Source organism: Anopheles coluzzii, chromosome 2 (assembly GCF_943734685.1).
Source record: "Anopheles coluzzii chromosome 2, AcolN3, whole genome shotgun sequence".
Lineage (NCBI taxonomy): Eukaryota > Metazoa > Arthropoda > Insecta > Diptera > Culicidae > Anopheles > Anopheles coluzzii.
In genome coordinates this window covers 54,077,442-54,097,792 of record NC_064670.1, presented here as the reverse complement: position 1 = coordinate 54,097,792, position 20,351 = coordinate 54,077,442, and the positions used below count along the sequence as shown (strand labels likewise).

At 45.2% G+C, this 20,351-nt stretch overlaps 1 protein-coding gene across 1 annotated transcript; it reads left to right on the top strand.

Moving 5' to 3' along the window:
• The first annotated feature begins 223 nt into the window (after positions 1–223).
• Positions 224–10,832, top strand: LOC120949548 (unconventional myosin-Ib). Its single transcript, XM_040366919.2, has 19 exons — positions 224–865; positions 948–1,063; positions 1,144–1,447; positions 1,535–2,107; positions 2,182–2,245; positions 2,337–2,350; positions 2,450–2,534; positions 2,609–2,703; positions 2,765–2,912; positions 2,974–3,314; positions 3,389–3,642; positions 3,724–4,050; positions 4,133–4,499; positions 4,586–4,672; positions 4,767–5,147; positions 5,224–5,376; positions 5,672–5,734; positions 6,228–6,355; positions 6,416–10,832. Exons 1-19 carry the CDS (start codon positions 719–721, stop codon positions 6,537–6,539), a joined length of 3,771 nt encoding a protein of 1,256 aa, XP_040222853.2. The 5' UTR covers positions 224–718; the 3' UTR covers positions 6,540–10,832.
• The last annotated feature ends 9,519 nt before the right edge of the window (positions 10,833–20,351 follow it).

Genomic DNA, 20,351 nt, shown 5'->3' with positions numbered 1-20,351 from the left:
GTCGGAAAAATGTCAATATAGTGGGGAGGAAAATTTCGAATGCATGGGGAGAGGCAGAAGCAAAAAAAAGTTGGACAGTGAGGGTTTTCCAACTTGCTCCGTTCGTTTTCGTTCATCATTCTGCGCTCGGTGCAGAATGTAAAATTGCCTTCGCCAAAGTTGCCCACTTACTCTTTAATGTGTGTCCGTGTGTAATTGTGTTATTGTTTACGGATTTCCTGTGGTTTTTGCTAGTGAGAAATAAGAAAACGAAAAGTGTTGCAAATGAGCTACGGTGTATTGAGATGATGTTTTCCTTCCTACAAGCTTTACCTACGAATAACAAAGCAGTAGGGCCAGCAGTCTGCAAGAAGCGTTGTAAAATATCTCTATTAAAGCATTGCTAGTGAAGTTAAGTGTATGGAACCATTTGCAAACGTTTCCGAGGTAGATTGAATTAGGATAAATCGATCCGAGGGTAAGGGAATTGAACTGTTCTTTTTCCACCAAAGAAAACCCCACCACGCCAGCAACGCCTACTGACAGCTCGTGTTACGAAGCAAGGGGCATGGAAAAGGAATTAATGTGCATCATGTAATCGGCGCCCTTGGCATGCTGCGATGGATGCTGCTGCCTGTGCAAGATAGAGACCGATGCATTAGTGAACCGATTAGTGGTCCGATTAGTGGCCTTGCCGATTTTCACACCGATTCCGATTTTCAAGGAGGAATTGCGGCTAATGCGGAAAAGCGCTAAAACGGATGCTGGGAAAATACCCAACATGGAGCAGGAAATTGGCAGCTGGGATTCGGTGCTGCTGGAGAATCTCTCCGAGGAGAGCTTCATCAATAACCTTCACCAGCGCTATAAACGGGATTTGATCTATGTAAGCAAACCACAAAGTGCCTATCCACGGAAGAAGGCGCGAGAATCTATATAATTTTTTTATTATTTAATTTCTGTCACAGACCTACATAGGGACGTTTCTAGTTGCCCTGAATCCGTACAAACAACTGCAGATCTACAACCCGGACCAGGTTCGCAAATATGCTACCAAGAGCCTCTTTCAGTTGCCGCCACACATGTAAGTGTATAGATAAATAGTCACTCCAACCTCTACCCGCTAACCACCACCCATCCACCCGCCCAATTCCAATGTGACAGATTTGCTTTGGCGAATTCGGCGCATCAGTTTCTCCTGAACTACAATGAAGACCAATGCATTATAATGGCGGGAGAATGCGGTTCAGGCAAGACGGAATCCTCGCACATGATAGTACACTTCCTGACACAGCTGTCGGAGATGCGGCGCAGCCGGGCGCCCATCTTTTCGCTTCGCGGCTCCAATCCAAACTCGAGACAATCGACACCGAAGCATTCCACAATCAGTCGCGTTGGGTCATCGTTTGAAAGTGCCGCCCCGGCCGGTGGCCGACTGGACAGCATCATGAAGTACAACTCATCGAGAGTATGTATCCCTTTCGATCTGTGTCCGGTTCACTGTCACCGACCAACGCTTACAACCACTGTCCTGTTGCTTCGTTTTTTTTTACAGCAACAAAAATGCTCACACGAAAAAACGGTCGAGTTCGATCTGATTTCGCACCACAAGAGCACGGAAAACCTTCCCGCGATGGTCAACTACGGCTTTATGCCGGTAGCCACCATGCCAAAGTGCTTGAAGCACTCGAACCAATCCATCAGCCGCTCGACGGAGGGCAACGAATTTCCGACCAAATCGACGCTCAAATCGGCTACCACCATGGGCTCGTGCCCGAAGCACAACTGTACCAGCAGCCATGCCGAGCTGAACCGCATGTGCGGCGGAGCGTCCCCGTCGCCTTCGCTGCAAAAGCGCAGCAACTTAATGCGCTGCTGCCATCAGAACAGCAACAACAGCACCCGCTCGATCCACAAATCGTCCTCCTCGATTGCATTGACGCACGATCACGGGACCACATCGCCGTCGACATTCCACCGTCGGCAGATATTGAAATCGATCTCGAAAGAGGTTTACATTCGCGATCTAGAATTGCAAAAAATGCGCGAACGCGTCGCGCAAGCGGAAATCTTCCTGGAAGCGATGGGCAACGCGGTGACGGTGAAGAATATGAACTCGAGCCGCTTTGTAAGTGCAGAACGAACACCTCGATCGTAGTGACGTAGCAGGCGCTGTCATCACTCTTCTTTCTTGCATTTCAGGGTAAATTCTTTGACATCGAGTTCGATTACAAGGGCGATCCTGTCGGGGGACATTTAACATTATGTAAGTATGCCAAACATTTTTACCATTGTATGATCAATTTTGAAATTTACACTCGCTTTGTGATTCTCCTACAACGCGTACACTCCTCAAGACATGTTGGAAAAGGTATTTTAATTTAAACTTATATTTCAAACCATGTGCTTGTAATCCATTGTTTTTCCTTCGTACAGTAATTTATTTTTTTCTTTTTCTTTTGCATTTCAGTCTCGTGTTACCACACGCGCTTCTGGGGAGAGAAACTTTCACATATTCTACCAACTACTCTCCGGTGCCGACATTCAACTGCTCAGTAAGTAGCCGGTTGGGAAAGTTTACGTAAAACAACGTCTCCAAGTTAATGCGGATTCTACATTACCTTTGCAGAATCGCTTAAATTGCAACGAAACATCGATAAGTATGAACTGTTGAAAAATACCTTCGCAAACGAAGACGATCGAACGAATTTTACTTTCACCAAGGTGAGCCAAGGGATCGTTGTTGGTAGAACAGCAGTTATTTTAACGCCTTTTTGTGCCTTAGCGTTCACTGGAAATATTGGGCTTCGGGCAGGACGAGATCTTTTCGATATTCACCATTTTGGCCGTAGTGCTCAAGCTGGGCAACCTGACGTTCATTCCAACCACCAACATTGACGGTAGCGAGGGTTGCGAAATCTCCAACGAGTATGGTACGGGACGACTGGTTTGCTTGCCTTCTACTTCTTCTATTAAATCATAAAAAATTTACAGAACTGGACGAAATTGCTCAACTGCTGCAGTTGGATAATCAAATGCTCTTCAACTGTTTAACGCGGTTGGGCGACAACTGGGCACAGCTCGAACCGGACGGAACGGAAATCGATGCCAGCTACGCATCTCGCATCAAGTTCACCCTATGCCGCACACTGTACGGGCGGCTATTCACATGGATCGTTTCCCGGGTGAACGACGCCCTGAAGCTCAAGACCAGTGGGACGGTCGGGAGTCGAGGGAAAACAATCGGTCTGCTGGATTTTTACGGTTTCGAAGCGCTGGAAAAGAACACCTTTGATCAGTTCGCTATCAACTACTGCAACGAACGGCTGCAACAGGTAGTCTACGAAAAGTCTCAGGCCGACGACGTCACTCATCGAAGCAATCTGTTTTTCTTGTTAATTTGGTTTAGCATTTCATTAAGAGCGTCCTAAAACACCAGCAGGATTTGTACGTGAATGAAGGGCTGGACTGGATACGGATCGATTTCTTTGACAATGCTCCGATCTGCGAGCTGATCGACAAACCTTGTTTCGGCATACTGCACCTGCTCGATGAGCCGCAGGTCGTCAACGATGGGCTCCTGCTCACGCGACTCCATCAGTGCTGTGCTGGTCACACAAACTTTCTCGCACGCGATGCATCACTGCCTTCTAATTGTTTCCAGTAAGTAGTTGAGTTACGCGCACACCAATCTTCGATAGCATCTTTCTGACTATTCGGGGTATGTTGTCTTCTCTTGCTCAGAGTGCGCCATTTTGAGGGTCCCGTGGTGTACACGACAAACGGGTTCATCGAGAAAAACCTGGACCTGCTGCCGAGACACATTAGCAGTTGCCTGTTTCAGAGCGATCTACTAATCGCTTCGTGCCTCTTTCCGGAAGGAAACCCGAAGCGCCACTCGAATCGCAAACCATCGAGCTTAAGCAACAACCTACGAACCTCGCTGCAGACGCTGTTGAAATTGCTCGAACAGCGTTCAAACCATTACATCTTCTGCATCAAACCCAACGAACTAAAACAGGCGAAAATGTTCGAGCTTGGGTTGGTGCAGCATCAAGTGCGCTACCTTTGGTGAGTGTGTTTAATTTTTTTTTCAATCGTGAGATGAATTTATTAAATTGCACTTTACCATTTTCCGCTCTTATTTTGCTAGTCTAATGCCGCTGATAAATCTGTGGCGCAATGGGCATTGTTTCAATATGGTGCACGCCAGATTCTTGGCACGATATAAGCTGCTTTGCCAGTACACTTGGCCCCATTTCACCGGGACGATCGTTGATGGTGTGGCGCTGATCATACGCAGTGTACCGTTGCCCGGAGCTGAGTTTACCATTGGCCGCAAGAAGGTTTTCATTCGCAGTCCCCGCACGGTGTACGAGCTGGACGAGTTTCGTAAGGTGCGGCTGAACGAGTTGGCCATATTGATACAGAAGACGTACCGCTGCTACACAAAGCGAAAACGGTTCCTGACGCTACGCCACAGCCAACTAATCATTGCGAGCTACTGGCGTACCTGGAGAGTGAGTTGCACAAGATAAAAGGATCATGTCACGGGTTTTAGTAACCATAGCATCCTTTCGACGGTATTCCTTTTTTTTTTTTGCAGGAACGAGAAAAAATACGACTCGTCGAGTTTCGGAAGCAGGCACTGTGGGCAGTACAAGTGATTGGAAGATTTTTTGTGCTGCTTAAAGTAAGAATACAAAACCGAGAACCAAACATTTAACACTGATTCGTACGCGCAGCATAACTCATTGACACAATCGGTTCATTTTTTCCTCCAACAGACACGCGAATTTCTGTTGACACTGTTGCTGCGTCTACCGCACGATAACATGAGCCCGATCTGTCATGAGTGGCCGTCGGCACCAACGTTCCTAGCGGAGACATCTCAACTGCTGCGCACGATTTTTCATCGCTGGCGATGTTACAAGTATCGCAAATCGTTCGATCAACCAGCCCGAAATCGTATGCGCGAAAAGGTTACCGCAAGCATCATATTCAAGGATCGCAAAGTGTCGTACCCGCGCAGTGTAGCCCATCCGTTTCATGGCGATTACATACGGCTGCGACAGAACATTCAGTGGAAGCGGGTCAGCTGTGAGCACAACGATCAGTATGTCGTGTTTGCGGACATCATCAATAAGATTGCACGAAGCAGTGGCAAGGTAAGTGGATGCACTAACACTGCGCTGCAAATTATCCGCCGAGCTGTAATTATTGTATCTGAACATATTCGTACAGTTCATTCCGATATTGTTGGTCATCTCGACGAACTCAATGCTCCTGCTGGATCAGAAAACGATGCAGATTAAGTACCGTATCCCGGCGTCGGAGATATACCGCATGTCGCTCAGTCCGTACTTCGATGATATTGCAGTGATACACATCCGCGCAGTAAGTATCACGATTTATTATCCGCGCAAAACCACTATGCTTGATTACCCCGACATCCGTATCGGACGCTTAATTATGGCACACGTTCCCCAAAATCATCCTAAATGCACCGGTTTGGTCGGTTTGAATGTTGGTTGTGATTTGTGACCTTTCAAGCAAAGAGCTAACCAGAGAACTTGCCGTATGGCCGGCTTTCAAACATATGGTTTCGTTCTTAACTGTATCCTTTCATTTTCATGATCATCCTTATCACCTGTCTTTCCTCACACCAAACCAACTCCTCCTGTTCCCGTAGGATAACTATTGCTCGTCGAATATGTCCGATAGATCGGAATCACCCACCGGATGTCTGTTTCAGGTAAGTTAGCTAACAATGACAGCTGTTCGGGTTCGGGTTATAGGATAAACGTTGTAGCACTCGCAATTTTCCGATAGCGTTTAGTTGTGAATAGTTAATGTGCTTACATTGCCAAACCGCAAATGTCCCGTTTGTTACTTTTGGATTTCCAATAATTTTGCTCTTTATTTGCGATACGAAGTCCTGTTAGAACCGTAGTTTTTCATGTAGAATTGAAAAAGAACCAGTTGTTGAGTGCATTCTGCGCCGTGACAAGCCCTTTTGTCCAAACAAACCATCCGTAATGGAACGATCAAGAAATAAGTATGCCTTAGTGTACTGTTTTTGTTTTGTTTTTGTCCTAGAAAATCTTGTTGTACCTTGTACAACACTTTAACTTATAACAGCGATTGCAATCAGATAAATGCCATTCTGGCCCCACTCCCGATGGCGCTCGCGCACGCACACAATATGTGATCACACTGAATGACTCTTGATTTTTTTTTTCACACAGTCTGAAATAGGCAAAAAGAAGGGAGACTTTGTGTTCCAAACGGCACATTCGATCGAAATAGTAACGAAGCTGTTTCTGGTGATCCAGAATGCGACTGCCAAATCGCCGGAAGTAACTATCAGTACCGAGTAAGTATTGTTGATGCGGGATGCGCCCCGCATTGCTTAACCGATTCGGTTTCGTTTTAGTTTCGAGGCTAACTTCGGAGGACAGACGGTCATATTCACCTTCAAGTGCGGTGGCCTGGTAGACAATCCGTATAATCAGACGCGCGTCACGCGCAAGGGCAACCGGATGGAGGTGATCGTGTAACAAAACGCCTCCCCACCGGCACAGACGGCTCTCGTGGAATGTCGCTCTCGGCGACGTTCCCTGCTGGTGGTCGACAGCTACACAGACGACGACGGTATGGAGTTTGGGGTCCGGGGCCTCGAGTTTGCGTAGGCTCCGTTTTTTTGAGAAATAGAAACACAAAACCGGAAAAGACACGATACAGTGTGTGCAAGTGTGTGCGTGTGGCAGAAAGGAATTAATCAATTAGCAAACCAAAAGCAAACCAAATTTGGCTACACCAATCTGATGTATTGGTTACCCTTGTGGACCGCGGTAGCAAAGCAATTCTTTACCTATTAGTAGTTAACATCCCTAGATCTTACCATTGAATGTCAGCAAACTAAAAACAAAACTGTTAGATTTTCGATCGGGAGGCAACCAACTCCTTTTCCCACCCTGACACGTAAAACTTTAGCTTCATTAGCCGCAGTTCTAACACTATAACTCTTTCGATATTTCTCCGTCACCGCAGCACGTGTCACAGGAGAATTGTTTGTTTTGTTCATGAAGCAGACAGAGCTTCCCGGGAAGTTTTGTCGTATTGTGTGCCAAGGACTAGCGGTCGACGCAGCAGGACAAGAACAAATACGATTGGGTGCGTATGTGTGTTTTTATACTAATACTTTCTAATGTGAATGACAATTGCGTTAGAATGGTAGTTTGAATTGAGGATAGTGATTTAGCACGGCGATCGAATTTACAAAACAATATCTGCCCTGTCTATGCTATATGGTTGCGACGCTAGTGGGATAGATGCGTTGAGCGTTAACAGCAGCAAACAGGCAACAAACGAAGCACACGCCACAGACGGATATATGTCCAGGGGCAGCACAGTTGATGTTAGTTGAAGTTTCCTTGTACGATTTTACTGAGACGTTTATAGCGACGTGTTTTATCGTGTAGGTGTACCGATGAGTGCAAAATGTTCATTGCCATCCATCCGCTGCACGATGGCAACATTAGCTGGAAGGCAAACAATCACGAAAGTAGCAAACCGAGATTAGAATGTTTAGGAAAATCGAATCGTTAGATGTGGGGGTGTGTGTGTGTGCGGGACAAATAGGGACATTCGATTCAACTGTCTATGGTGGCATGCGTTTCAAAGGTCTGTCTCACGCGCCAAACAGCTCAATCCTACGTAATTAGTTTGTCCACTTAATACTCCAGTTATGCGGTATAGACAGTTGAATCAATTGGCCCAACAGAGTTCCCTAACACCCGTAAGACATAGCAATGAATGGGAAATGTTCGTCAAATTAACAACTCAATGAATCACTCAAAGTAGATAGTAGATTTGTTAATGTGTATATCCCTGATAAAACAAAGTTTAAGTGGCTATCGCCGTCGGAGTCGTCGGAGTCGTCGTCGTCGTCGCCGTGATCGTGATATGTTAACAATTCCTACGTTTTGTAAAACCATGTACGGGACCCATAAGCTAGTTTTTTACACACGCACAGTAATTAGCGTTGAACCGATGGGAGATCTATTTTGATAATAGTTTTCGTCCTGTCTCTAGAGCCTTACCTGTTAAATTGATTAGTAATTGTAATCACCGTAGCGGTATTTTTGCGTGTATGTATGTGTGCGTGTTCAGGACGTGTAGATTTCTAATCGTACCGGTATGTTGTTCACATTCTGTTCTGTGCAGTATATGCCTTTGTTCCTCTCAATAGTTACACCAGAGTAAAAAGCAATGATATTTGGCGTTTGGGCAAAGAAGTGGGTGTCCGAGAAGGCGGATAAGGTTGCACCATTCAAACTGGAATCGTATTGGAATGCAGACAGCGCGTGCACTGTTCTGCCATCACCAAACCAATCAAATGCCTGCCCAAAATACACGCACCGCGGGCTTTTATAATTACATGTCGGCTCTCGGTCGCCTCGTCCTTACAATGCGCTAATGTCCTCCTCTATGGGTTGTGCGATATGATATGAAAAGGGATATTGCTGTGGAAGCAAAAACCGGTGTCAATACATAAAGAAACAATCACGCTTGGACGTTTTTATTCTAAACGCTAACAAAACAAACAAAAACACTTTACAAAGGGCATTATTAAACAAACGTACCTTTCCATGCGGCTCGATCACTCGATCGTCCGAAAGCAGTGGGTGGAATATTTTATAAAGCCTGTTGATCTGTAAGGGAATAATGATCGGTCAACATTTAATCTAGAAACAAACAGATGTCGTTCTTTATTGCGTTACCAACACACACACACAAAACAAAAAACAAACAAAGCATATTTGTCGATCGATCAGTATACATGATCTTGTGGAACATTTTGCCCTAGTCTTAAATCATCGTTGTTTATACGTTTCTTTCTTCTTCTATTCGCTCGATAAAAACTGACCTGACACCACCATGTCCGATCGGGAAGGATCGTCTGATGGATGGATGATTCGTTAAATAATTGAATGCTTTTTATATAACACACACATTTCTTAACAATCGATAGAATATATAGAGAGCAATAATGCGATGGTGATTGTGTAGCAGTTGTGCTCTTGTAAAACCATTTTGTAAATGAATAATAGTTCGCAAAAAGCAGAAGAAAAAAATACGTGACGATCGATCTCGATCCCGTTCCATAGGGAGTGATGGTGGAAGCGTCTAGCGCTAGTACGATGTAATAGAAAGTGTAACTGACATCCAGTTATTTTGTACCATTCTAGCAAGGCGTGAAAAAGGATAGTGCATTACCACATGTACCAGATCATTAACGTAACCTAAATATATTAATATTTATCATTAGGAACAATATCTCCCTCTCTATAGCCAACATGATTCAACGCTACACGGAAAACAGATAACAAACACACGATTATAACTACTTACACACACACACACAAACACATTTGAAAATTAAAATATACTGAAGCGCATTACACTAAGTAGATGAACACAGTACATTCCATACATATATAATGTTAGTGCCAAATGAAAATTAAATTGAAAGCAAGTAGCCAAATTCACCATAAACCTTACTACTTATACCGAAGAATAACGTCGAAAGGCCAAACCGGAGACACTGTTTTCCTTAAATCCCATACCGAAAAGCGGAAAAGGGAACGAAAGTGTAGCCTGTGCGCAGGGCCCGGCACATTGTTGGTAGCACGTGCCATGGTGCCCAGCAGAGCCTGGGGAGTGGGGCTGGCCGCATTATATGAAGATGGAGAATTTGGAGGAAACAAATCAATGACGCTTAATAATACTTATAAATATATACATACATATATATAGATATATATACATACTTAAATGGAATAGAAATACTTATGACCTATATTGTAACAGAAGAGTAAAAAAAGTAAACAAAATGATATTATTATAGAGACAACTGAAGAGGTATATTAAAAATAGACGAAAACTAATGCAACGTAACGGCAAGCTGTTAAACCTGGTGGGCAAATAACGTTTTGCCAGAAAGATAACTCGCATTCCTTCGATGGATAGGAATTTCCAAACCGGACAAAAGAATAATGGTTAAAGATAGATGTGAAATGTTTTTTCTATACGTATATATATTTTCCAACGAAACATTAATCAGTCGCACCTTTTGTGTCCAACTGTATATCTAAAATGATAATCGTATGTGCGTATGTAACGTACGCGATTTCGGTTTTGCCATACTTAATCAGCTACCCAAGAGCGATCTGCTTCATAAAAATTGTGACCTACCAAAAAAACAAAAAAGGGAAGATCGTTCGGAGGGCGGGGTAGTTTTAAATGATAGATTTTTTTAAACTAATCATACACATATTTTTTATTTATTTTCATGCAGTGAGCCATTCCTTTGAGAAACAGGTTACGTAAATCGAATAATAATTATTGTAAACTGAAACCGGAAAGTCTTCTAGTCTGTCGACAATTTGTTAGCATAGCTCAACTAGGATCGAACGGAGAGCGTACAGAGAAACAAACAAACAAAACTATGTAGCGAGTTACTACCGACGACGAGGTACATACACGGTACACAGACAACAAAACAGTGCAATACCGAACAACAACCAAACGGCCAATCACAAACTGTAATGTGAAAGCGTACAGCAACCGAAAGCACAAACAGTGCCGCCCTTGAATGGATTGCAAAACATAGTAACAACAGCCAAGCAACAACAAAAAAAGGAATTATACGGGAGATAGAGTTAACATTAGCGATTTTATGAAAATTTTCCTCGACGGTGAAAACCGGAGCCAACCGCGCACGATAACGGTCGTCAACGATCGGCGGAACGATGAGGAGTATGACGGAGTGAAAGGGGGGGAAGGGGTAAGCAAATTAATGGAAAATAAGTAGTACTTACTAAAGCAGTACACAAACGGTGGGAGGTAAAATTGGAGGTAGATGATAGAACTGTAGCGTAATTCTCCCCCTAGTTATTTCCTTCCAATTTCTCTTCCAATACTCCTAGTGCGTAAAACGATAAACTAATGAAACGATGGTAAAAAGCAACAGCAAAAATTAGACCCTCCCTGGAATTAGGCATGTTAGTGCAGTTTTCGTTCTGCAACTGAAATCCTCTCATCATTTAACGATCCTATGGTGAACACGCGAGGGATGGAGTAATTGCCGGTTTATTCACATGTTCACTTCAAGGAAGCAATCACATTACATCAAACCCACAAAGTACAGCTTTATTTTGATTATGTTCGACCTTATTTCTTACCGAAATATTATTTCGAATCAGCAAAACCATGAATGGTTCCACCATCATGGTTACATGATATTTTAACACAAAACAAAATATATACATATAGACATACAGACAAAAAGCAGATATATTGGAAAGTGGAAAATCTGAATTGTTATATGCACTAGAAGAAGAAGGGAGGAAGGGTTGCGCCAGGCGGAAGGAAACGACAGCCGAAACGGAACGAAGTTACGAGTATCAGTTACCGAATATATATATATATATATAGTTGCGAATATTATAATTACCGTCTCACTCCATTGTTAGAGCAATATTTTTAATTATACATACATATCTCATCATTAGCAGCGACGAAGCAGCAGCAGCAGTAGTAAGGGGGCGGGAAGCCAAAACAATGGAGACGCACTGGTAAACGGTGGAGCGTGTTGAAGTGCATTGAAAGAATGTGAAAAGGAGAAAAAAAATCATTTTTAACACTGCAATGAGAAAGATCGATGATGAGGATGATCGCGGAAAGGAAGAGCGCATAACGCAACTATGAGAAAATGGAACAAAATACAGAATCATTTAGTATCTTACCTAAAAAAACGTGCCTGATGTGCGGATTGCTTTGATTGTTTTTTTGAAAGAAATGTTTCTTTTTATCGTGTACTAGTGGTCATTTTGGGCTGTTCTGGTGAGACAGTCATCTACTTGTACGACTCAACAATATGCCCGTCGTGGGTTCAAGCCTCGAATAGACCGTGTCCTCCATACGTGTAGGACTGATTATCCTGCTATGGTACCAATAAGTCATTGAGTAACCAATAAGTGGTACCAATAAGTCAGTGGGGTAAAGATGGGTAAATACAGTTTTTTTTTTTCAACAAAATGAAGTTGTTGCTGTGAAGATTCCAAGAAACCGCCGAAAAAACCTGTCACCCTTGGACTAATATTTTTGTGAACTGTCGTTAAAAAATTTATCTTAGAGAATTTCGGCTGCCAAATCGCATATGCATCTTATAGAATGTTCATCTTAGAGAGATCTTCATCTTTAAGAGACATACAGGTGTATTCTATTCTGAACTCGATTCGATTCGAGTCAAGAAAATGAACTCCAAAGTGAACTTACAAAAAAAACTCACAAAATTCATCAACCCGACGTCGAGACGACAGGAGCACATCAATTAATTTCTCGAGAAACGAACGAATGAACGCGCCGGACGAACAAATGACTATACAAATGAATGAAAGAAGAACTATTTAGGTAGGTTTATTAATTTGTTTGTATTCTTGTGGTCTTTATGGTTCTCAAGGACCAGCGATCGTAGGGCTTAACCCAATAGCCGTTCTAACTTTTGGCGATGATGGTTTTGCTAAGGCGAATGAAGTCACGGCATGGCAGGGTGTTATAATAGCAGGCCGGGCTATCGCGCCCAGCGTTGGGTACTCAATCTGTTATTTCGTTTCCGTGAATACCTGTGCGACTAGGCACCCAGCAGAAGGTAACTTGGGGTTGAAGAATTCGGTATTATTGCTTATTAGGATATTGCTTACGACAACTATTGCACACTTTTGTGTTTCGGACTGGTGCACAATTGAGGATATTTAAGGCACACGCGGCTCTTCTGTATAAACCACTTATATTCTAATATAAATCACATATATTCTCCAGGACTGTTGTGTGTGTCGGGTCGCGGCCTATGATCGAGTGCCGACCCTCGGTAGCCCGATCGCTCCCGAAGCCCTTAACGGCCATTCGGACGTCGGATGCTGTCAGTTGCACGACAGCATCGAGTCGCGGTTACACTGCACCGTTTCTGTACACAACATCTCCCTCTCTTAATTCAGCTGGTACAGCTGCAACCTGCGCGACGCCCTTCTATCACGAGAAGAGCGGCGAGGTGGACCATTCATTTGTTCACGTGCGCAGACTATGCTAGGGGAATGTTGTGCCACGATGGCTAAAACTGGGTTTGCTAAAATGCTAAAAATTGTGACGGCTATTTTGTTCCAGAAACTCTACCCTCAGCCATTAAAACATCCTACCGTAAATTAATACCATTATTTTCCATTCTTGTATCACTTAATTTCTAGCACTTCTTTGAGACATGTACCCTCTCGCCAGGGATCGTTTAACTCATATGCCCGTTTATGAATCATTATTTACGCCTACGCTAAGGTTCTTGCGACCTCACGTGTCTCCCTTTTCTTTGGTACGCTTCGTGACAAATTATCGGCGAGGGCTGTTTACGAAGGTAATTGGCGCTATCTATTCGACCTTCATAATTGCCATAGCTATATAATCTGCGCAGCATTGTATCACGTTGCATGGGCTTAACCACCTCATTGTAAAGGAATGGAATTGCATTTCCCGTGCCTGCTGCATAATCTATGCCATCACCAGCCTTTATACTAGCTACTAGACATTCGGTCTGTTTTTTATCAAGCCTATCATGCTGCTTTAAATTTCTGCCCTCTCTATAGCAATAACTTTCAATGGGTGTTGACCACAGACCCAACAACTCAAACAGATCCGCACCGAATAGCATAAGATCATGTTTTGCCACTCTTATGGTTACTTCAGCCGTAACATTGCCTAGTGTGGCCTCACATAGAAATTCACCCTCGAGCATAAGACCAGCTCCTGAAGCAGTTCTCGCTGCGACGGAAAGGGGTTTGAGCCGGGGGCTCCCTATTTGTTTCCATGTACGCATGTCTATGATAGAAATATCCGACCCTGAGTCGAGTTGCAGGTGAACTGGCTTGTTGTTGAGACTAATCTCCACGTATTTTCTCCTAGATGCTACGCTCTGCACACTCACAGTTACCACTTGTGCAACATTCCCTTCCTGTTCCTCATATCTGAGGCCATACTCAGGATGCCTAAATTTCCTTCGATTTTTGTTGCAATGACTAGCTTTGTGGCCTATCCGCCTACACTTAAAACATTCTTTAGTACGATATGGGCAATCACGTTGCCAGTGGTTATCCCCACATGCCCAGCAGGGCTTACTCTGCGTCGTACGCTGATCTAGCTGCGATCTTTTGGCTTGTAAGTGTCTTTCCGACTGTACAGCCAACACATTCTCCTGTGCTGGGGACTCGATCATGGCACTATCCTTCTTTAAGTTAACTATCCTGCCGCACTCCGCCGACAACTGCTGCAGCGTAATATCTGCTTTATCTTCTATTCGCGCAAGCAGCCTCGTACGGAAGTCAACATCGTGCTCTGACTTCAACCCGCACAAAACAATAAACACTTAAATTGTTCCTCTGTAAGCTTTCCAAGCTCAAATCCGACGCACGCCTTGTTCAACCTACACGCATATGACATATGGTCTTCATTCTTATTTTTCGCTATTTGCAAGCACTTGAACCTTTTGCTAAGCAACGACTCTCGCGTGTCAAACAACTCGGTCAACCTCTGGACCGTTTCCGCAAATGAAAAATCTCCCGCTTTCCGGGGCAATATAAACGACGTGTACCTGTCGTGCTCAACCGGACCTAACTTCCTCATCAACAGCCTGACTTTCGCGGCTTCATCTATACGCTCCGCATCCTTCCTAAACAGCTCCTCATATCTCGCAAACCACCCACCGAACGTTACACCTCCTTCCTCGTCATAACGAAATTCCGTTATATTTCTCGCTAGCGTGTCAATGATCTGCTCGGGGTGTACCGCGGCCGTAGATGCACCTAAGCTATTTAAACGCTGGCATAATAATTCACTTATAAGCTGCTGCTGCTGTGCTATCTGCTTTTGTAGCTGCTGTAGCGTTTGCATCATCGTATTATCACTTCCACTCAAATACGGACCTGTACTTTGGTGCTGCTGTGCGGGAGCCGACTGCGATGGCGCCGTTGGAGCTGACAGCAATGGCGCCTGACCACCGTGGAACAGTGGCAATGACCCGGATTGCGATGGCGGTTGCGCACGTATCTGCAACGGCGCGGCACCTTCACTTCGCTGCATACCACCGAGAATGCGCTGGTCGCCCAAAAGATGCACGTTGGGTTGCAGCATCGCACCGTTCTGCGGAATTAGCCCTCCGCTCGCGCTAGCTAGCCCTAGCGATGAACGACGCATCTCCTCGTCCATGGCACCAGTCTCCTCAGAGGACATCCTTCGCCGCTTGGGTCGCGGAATTTTCACTCGGATAAATAAACGAAACAACAAACAATTAGAAACTCGTCGCCACTTTTGTGTTTCGGACTGGTGCACAATTGAGGATATTTAAGGCACACGCGGCTCTTCTGTATAAACCACTTATATTCTAATATAAATCACATATATTCTCCAGGACTGTTGTGTGTGTCGGGTCGCGGCCTATGATCGAGTGCCGACCCTCGGTAGCCCGATCGCTCCCGAAGCCCTTAACGGCCATTCGGACGTCGGATGCTGTCAGTTGCACGACAGCATCGAGTCGCGGTTACACTGCACCGTTTCTGTACACAACACACACAGGCTCTAGTTTAAAAGTGTTTTATTCAGAAGTCAACTTAAGAGTGTGATGAGCTATCGAGCTGCTTTTATGCCCTATGGTTGATATGTGTTACCATTGCATTTTCGTTTTCCATTATTCCTGTGGTAACTAGGATCTAGGAGGCCAGCGAAATAGGTGTAGATCGGTGGTTTTCAACCTTTTTCCTGCTTTTCCCCCTATTTAGGGTGCGCATAAGGCCGGAAATACACCAACCGGAATTTCGCGAACGCGTAATGGATGGATTCCTATGGATGGCAACACATTTCCTACAACGCAACCATCTAATACGTAAGAAAACATAAGTATGTCAAGAAATGAGTAAAACTGATTGTCGGAACGTACGCCGCAGCTACGGACGTGTTCAATAATAACAGCCAATGGGTCCGATCGCGAACGAAATGGATTGCTGGTCGATGGGATTCGACCGGATAGCCAAATTCCAAGTGAAACTTTTCCTATTTTCTAGTAGTAGGAGTAGGCGATGAACTCGTACGACTTAACGTCATGCCCGTCATGGGTTCATGCCTCATATGGACCGGACCGTTCGTTATGTAGCCAAGGACTGATGATTATACGACTGCGTGGTATTTAATAATTCTCTAAAGCCATTCCGCAGGCATGTCCGCGTAGGACATATTACGCCAAATAAAAGAAGATGTTTAGCCTAATGGGACTCTTTGAATTTGTTGCGAATTTATCACGATAAATGGTGGACTGTCCAATACACCCGCAGATGAGGTTTTGTCGCATACTTACTTTACTCATCCGGTGCTACAACCGCAGGCCAACCTCAGGAGTGTCCGAAACCGCTCACGGTCTCGCTCCTTCGTCTGTCAGTCCGTTGTCCCGGCCTTAAAGGCGAGCGCCTCCACGCCATCTTGCCACTTCAGTTTGGGCCTACGGAGCCAGTATCCTTCTGAGCATCTTCCTCTCGAACGCGGCTGTTACACAAGCGATTCTAAATTTCTTTTTTTTACCAATCTGCTCCTAGTAACCATTGTTTATCTTTCCACGTCAAAATAAAAAGTTTCTGGAAACCCGAACAATCCGGTTCGAACTGATATTCGGGTAAACGTGTAAGGACAAATTTAGTATAAAAGTAGGCCATATTTTCAATAAAGGGAGATTCAAACGCAGAAGCTTTTGGAGTTTAGAGGTTTAATTCCAACATCCGAAATTGGATAGAGCCCCTGAATCACCAAGCTAAACACCCCCTTCAGTCTACATAGGCTTCCCAACCTTTAGATTAGAAGCAACTATCGGGAAGGACTGGTTAGTAGGCAAAGAATCAAAGACTCTGTCCACTCTGCTGCTGTTTGTTTCTCCTCCGCTACAACACTGCGACTCTTGCTGAGAGTCAATCCTTCGCGTGGCCTGCCCGTGAAGCTCGGTTTGTAAAGACCCTTCGTCAGATTTGGACAGTGTCGATGTCTCAGAGGCGTATGTGAGTACTGATATTATATTTCTCAGTCGGGGGACACCCGCTTGTTTTACAGGAGATTAAAGGAGGCACGGAGCGGATTTGCTCCTAAAACCGCAATGTGCCGAGATGCGGAAGGAAATCTCCTGACGGACGAGCGGGAGGTGATCGAAAGGTGGAGGTACTGCTTCGAAGGACACCTGAATGGATCAGAAGCAGGAGAGGCTACCGAGGCGGCCGAGTTCTTCAAGATGTGTCCGGAGAGGCTTACCGTCGAAATGCATCAGCTGATCGTGACAGTCTGGGAGCAGGAGGAACTACCGGAGGAGTGGAAGCTGGGTGTTATTCACCCAGGCTACAAAAAGGGCGACAGGCTGGATTGCTCGAATTTCCGAGACATCACAGTTCTGAATGCCGCCTACAAAATCCTGTCCCAGATCCTGTTCTGCAGACTTGCGCCCCTTGCTACAAATTTTGTCGGCAGCTACTAAGCTGGGTTTGTTGGAGGCAAATCCACCACCGACCAAATTTTCATTCTACGGCAGATCCTCCAGAAGTGCTCAGAGAGCGCCAGATCCCTACTCATCACCTGTTCATCGACTTCAAGGCGGCTTACGACACCATAGACCGGAATGAGCTATGGAACATCATGCAGCGGTACCATTTCCTGGGAAGTTGATCCGGCTGTTAGAAACCACCATGAACGGGGTGCAGTGCAAGGTGAGAGTATCAAACTTGACGTCGGAAGCGTTTGAATCTCACAGGGGTCTGAGGCAAGGTCTGAGACGGACTCTCCTGTCTGCTCTTTAACATCGCGCTGGAAGGTGTCATTCGAGGCACGGGGCTAGACCCCGACATCCATGGCACGATCCTCTACCGATCTCTCCAATTTCTTGGCTTCGCGGATGATATCGACATCATCGGCTAGACAACAGCGAAGGTGTGTGAGGCGTACACCCGACTCAAACGCCAAGCAACAAGTATTGAATTGAGGATCAATGCGACGAAGACGAAGTACCTGCTTGCCGGAGACTCAGACCATCTGGGAAGCAGTTTATTAGTTGACGGTGACAGTCTCGAGGTGGTAAAGGAGTTTTGCTATCTTGGGACGGTCATTACTTCGGATAACGACATCAGCAGCGAAATCCGGAGACGCATTGTGCAGGGGAATCGTGCATACTACGGGCTTCACCGACTGCTGAGATCCAGAAGACTTCAAGCTCGCACGAAATGTGAGATATATCGTTTTGTGTTCTATTATATTAAAATATTTATTCCTATTATGTGTTTTACATGTATACGCGGGAAGATGGTGAGCTGTTGCTCCGAACGCGTCGCGGACCCGAATGCCCCCTAATCTCTTCTAATCTCTCTCTCTCGACCTCTCCCTACGTTCCCTCTCGTTGCCGATCGGTACCGAGAGATCGATCTCCATCGGTACCGAGACGGTGGGCACTCGTGCTGGTATTTGCAGTAGCGGGCTAGACGGTAACCCAGGAGTGCAGTTTGGTGCCGTATCTAAAAGTACATTAAGAGGGAAATTTGTATTAACCGGTTTAACTGGATGTTGGTGATGTTGCTGACGGTTGCGACGATCGCGCAACTGATTAACGTGGCTGCGTATAATCCTCTTATCAAACGTCTGGACGGTGTACATAACAGTCCCGATGCGTTTGACAATTGTTCCAGCTACCCAGGTCCATCCATTGCGCGTATACTGTTTAGCGAAAACCGGATCAGATGAACAAAACTGTCTCAGGCGGTTGGCTGTACACAAAGCAGTATCTCTCGAGGGCGGCGGTTTGGCAACTCCTTGGAATGCATAACATGATTTTACCCAGTTATCTATGTCTACATCTAGGGATGGCCAATAGAAAAAACTGCGAGCTAAGGCCTTTATGCTGATGATGTCTGAGTGTGCATTATGCAATTGTTGAATACAGTGTTGTTGCAGTGCTCTGGGCACTACCACCCTTCCGCTGAAAAGAAGACATCCACCGCCGATTGACAAGCGATCTTTTCTATCATAATATCGTGCCAGTTCGCCTGTATACGTTCTGTTTTCAGGCCATCCTTTGCGAATGTAATGTTCGACCATCTGTAGTAACGGATCCTTTTCTGTTTCCCTCGTTACCTCCGCAAAATTAATAGGCATTATCTCTTGCGTATTGACCATTATTGACTTGACGTCTGTTTCCGAGCTTGCGATCACGCAATTTTTTGCTGGCTTGGCGTGCGTGTGTTTCAGACGTGACGGCGGATGTTTATTGCCGAAATTTGTGGTGCGTACGTCATCGGGCTGGCAGCAGAATGTTTCAATGGGAGATGACCATAGTGAAAAAATGTCTATCAGATCCAAACCAAGAAGAAGTAGGCATGCTGAAGTGACGAAAATCTTTACAATCTTGGTTTGGTCGGCAACACTAACGCTACCCATAAAATATCCGTCCAGTGTTAGGTTAGCACCCGATGCTGTGTGAGTAATCATCGGCGAGGGTATTAGTTTAGGACTACCTACGTGCTGCCAAGTTTTCCTGTCGATCATTGTGATGTCCGATGCCGTGTCGAGCTGCAGTTGGATTGGAGTGCCGTTTATCACAACTGGTACGAATTTACGCCGTTGCTGTACATTACGGACGTTTACTGCGATCATTTGCGTTCTTACGTGCTGGGTGAAACGCTTATTTGGCGTGCGACGGGCTGCTGTTTTGCAATGACCCTCTTTATGACCGATTCGCGAGCACATTTCACATCGGTGTGTGTGGTAAGTACATTCTCGCATCCAGTGACGGTCTCCGCATAGCCAACATGGATTTTTAGGAATGCCTGCGCCCGAAAAACTCTGTTGTTGGTGATCCGCTTTAGCGTTGACAGTTAATACTCGCTCCGGCAAAGGACCCTCGATCATCGCGCTATCCCTCTTCAGATTTTCTAAACGATGACACTCGGTGGACAGCTGCTGAAGGGTTGTGCAGGTTCGGTCCTCAATACGAGCCAGGAGTCGCGTTCTCAGATCAGCTTCGTCCTCGTCCCTCAGGCCGCACACAAACAACAAGCATTTAAAATCTTCTTCGCTGAGCTTGCCAAGCTCGAAATCCACTGAAGATTTGTTGATGCGACATGCGTAGACCAAGTGATCCTCTGTCCGCTTCTTGGTCGTCTGAAGGCATTTAAAACGCTTGCTGAGCAGTGTCTCCTGGTCGTCGAAAAGCGCTGATAGCTTCTCTACCGTTTCATCGAATGAAAAATCGG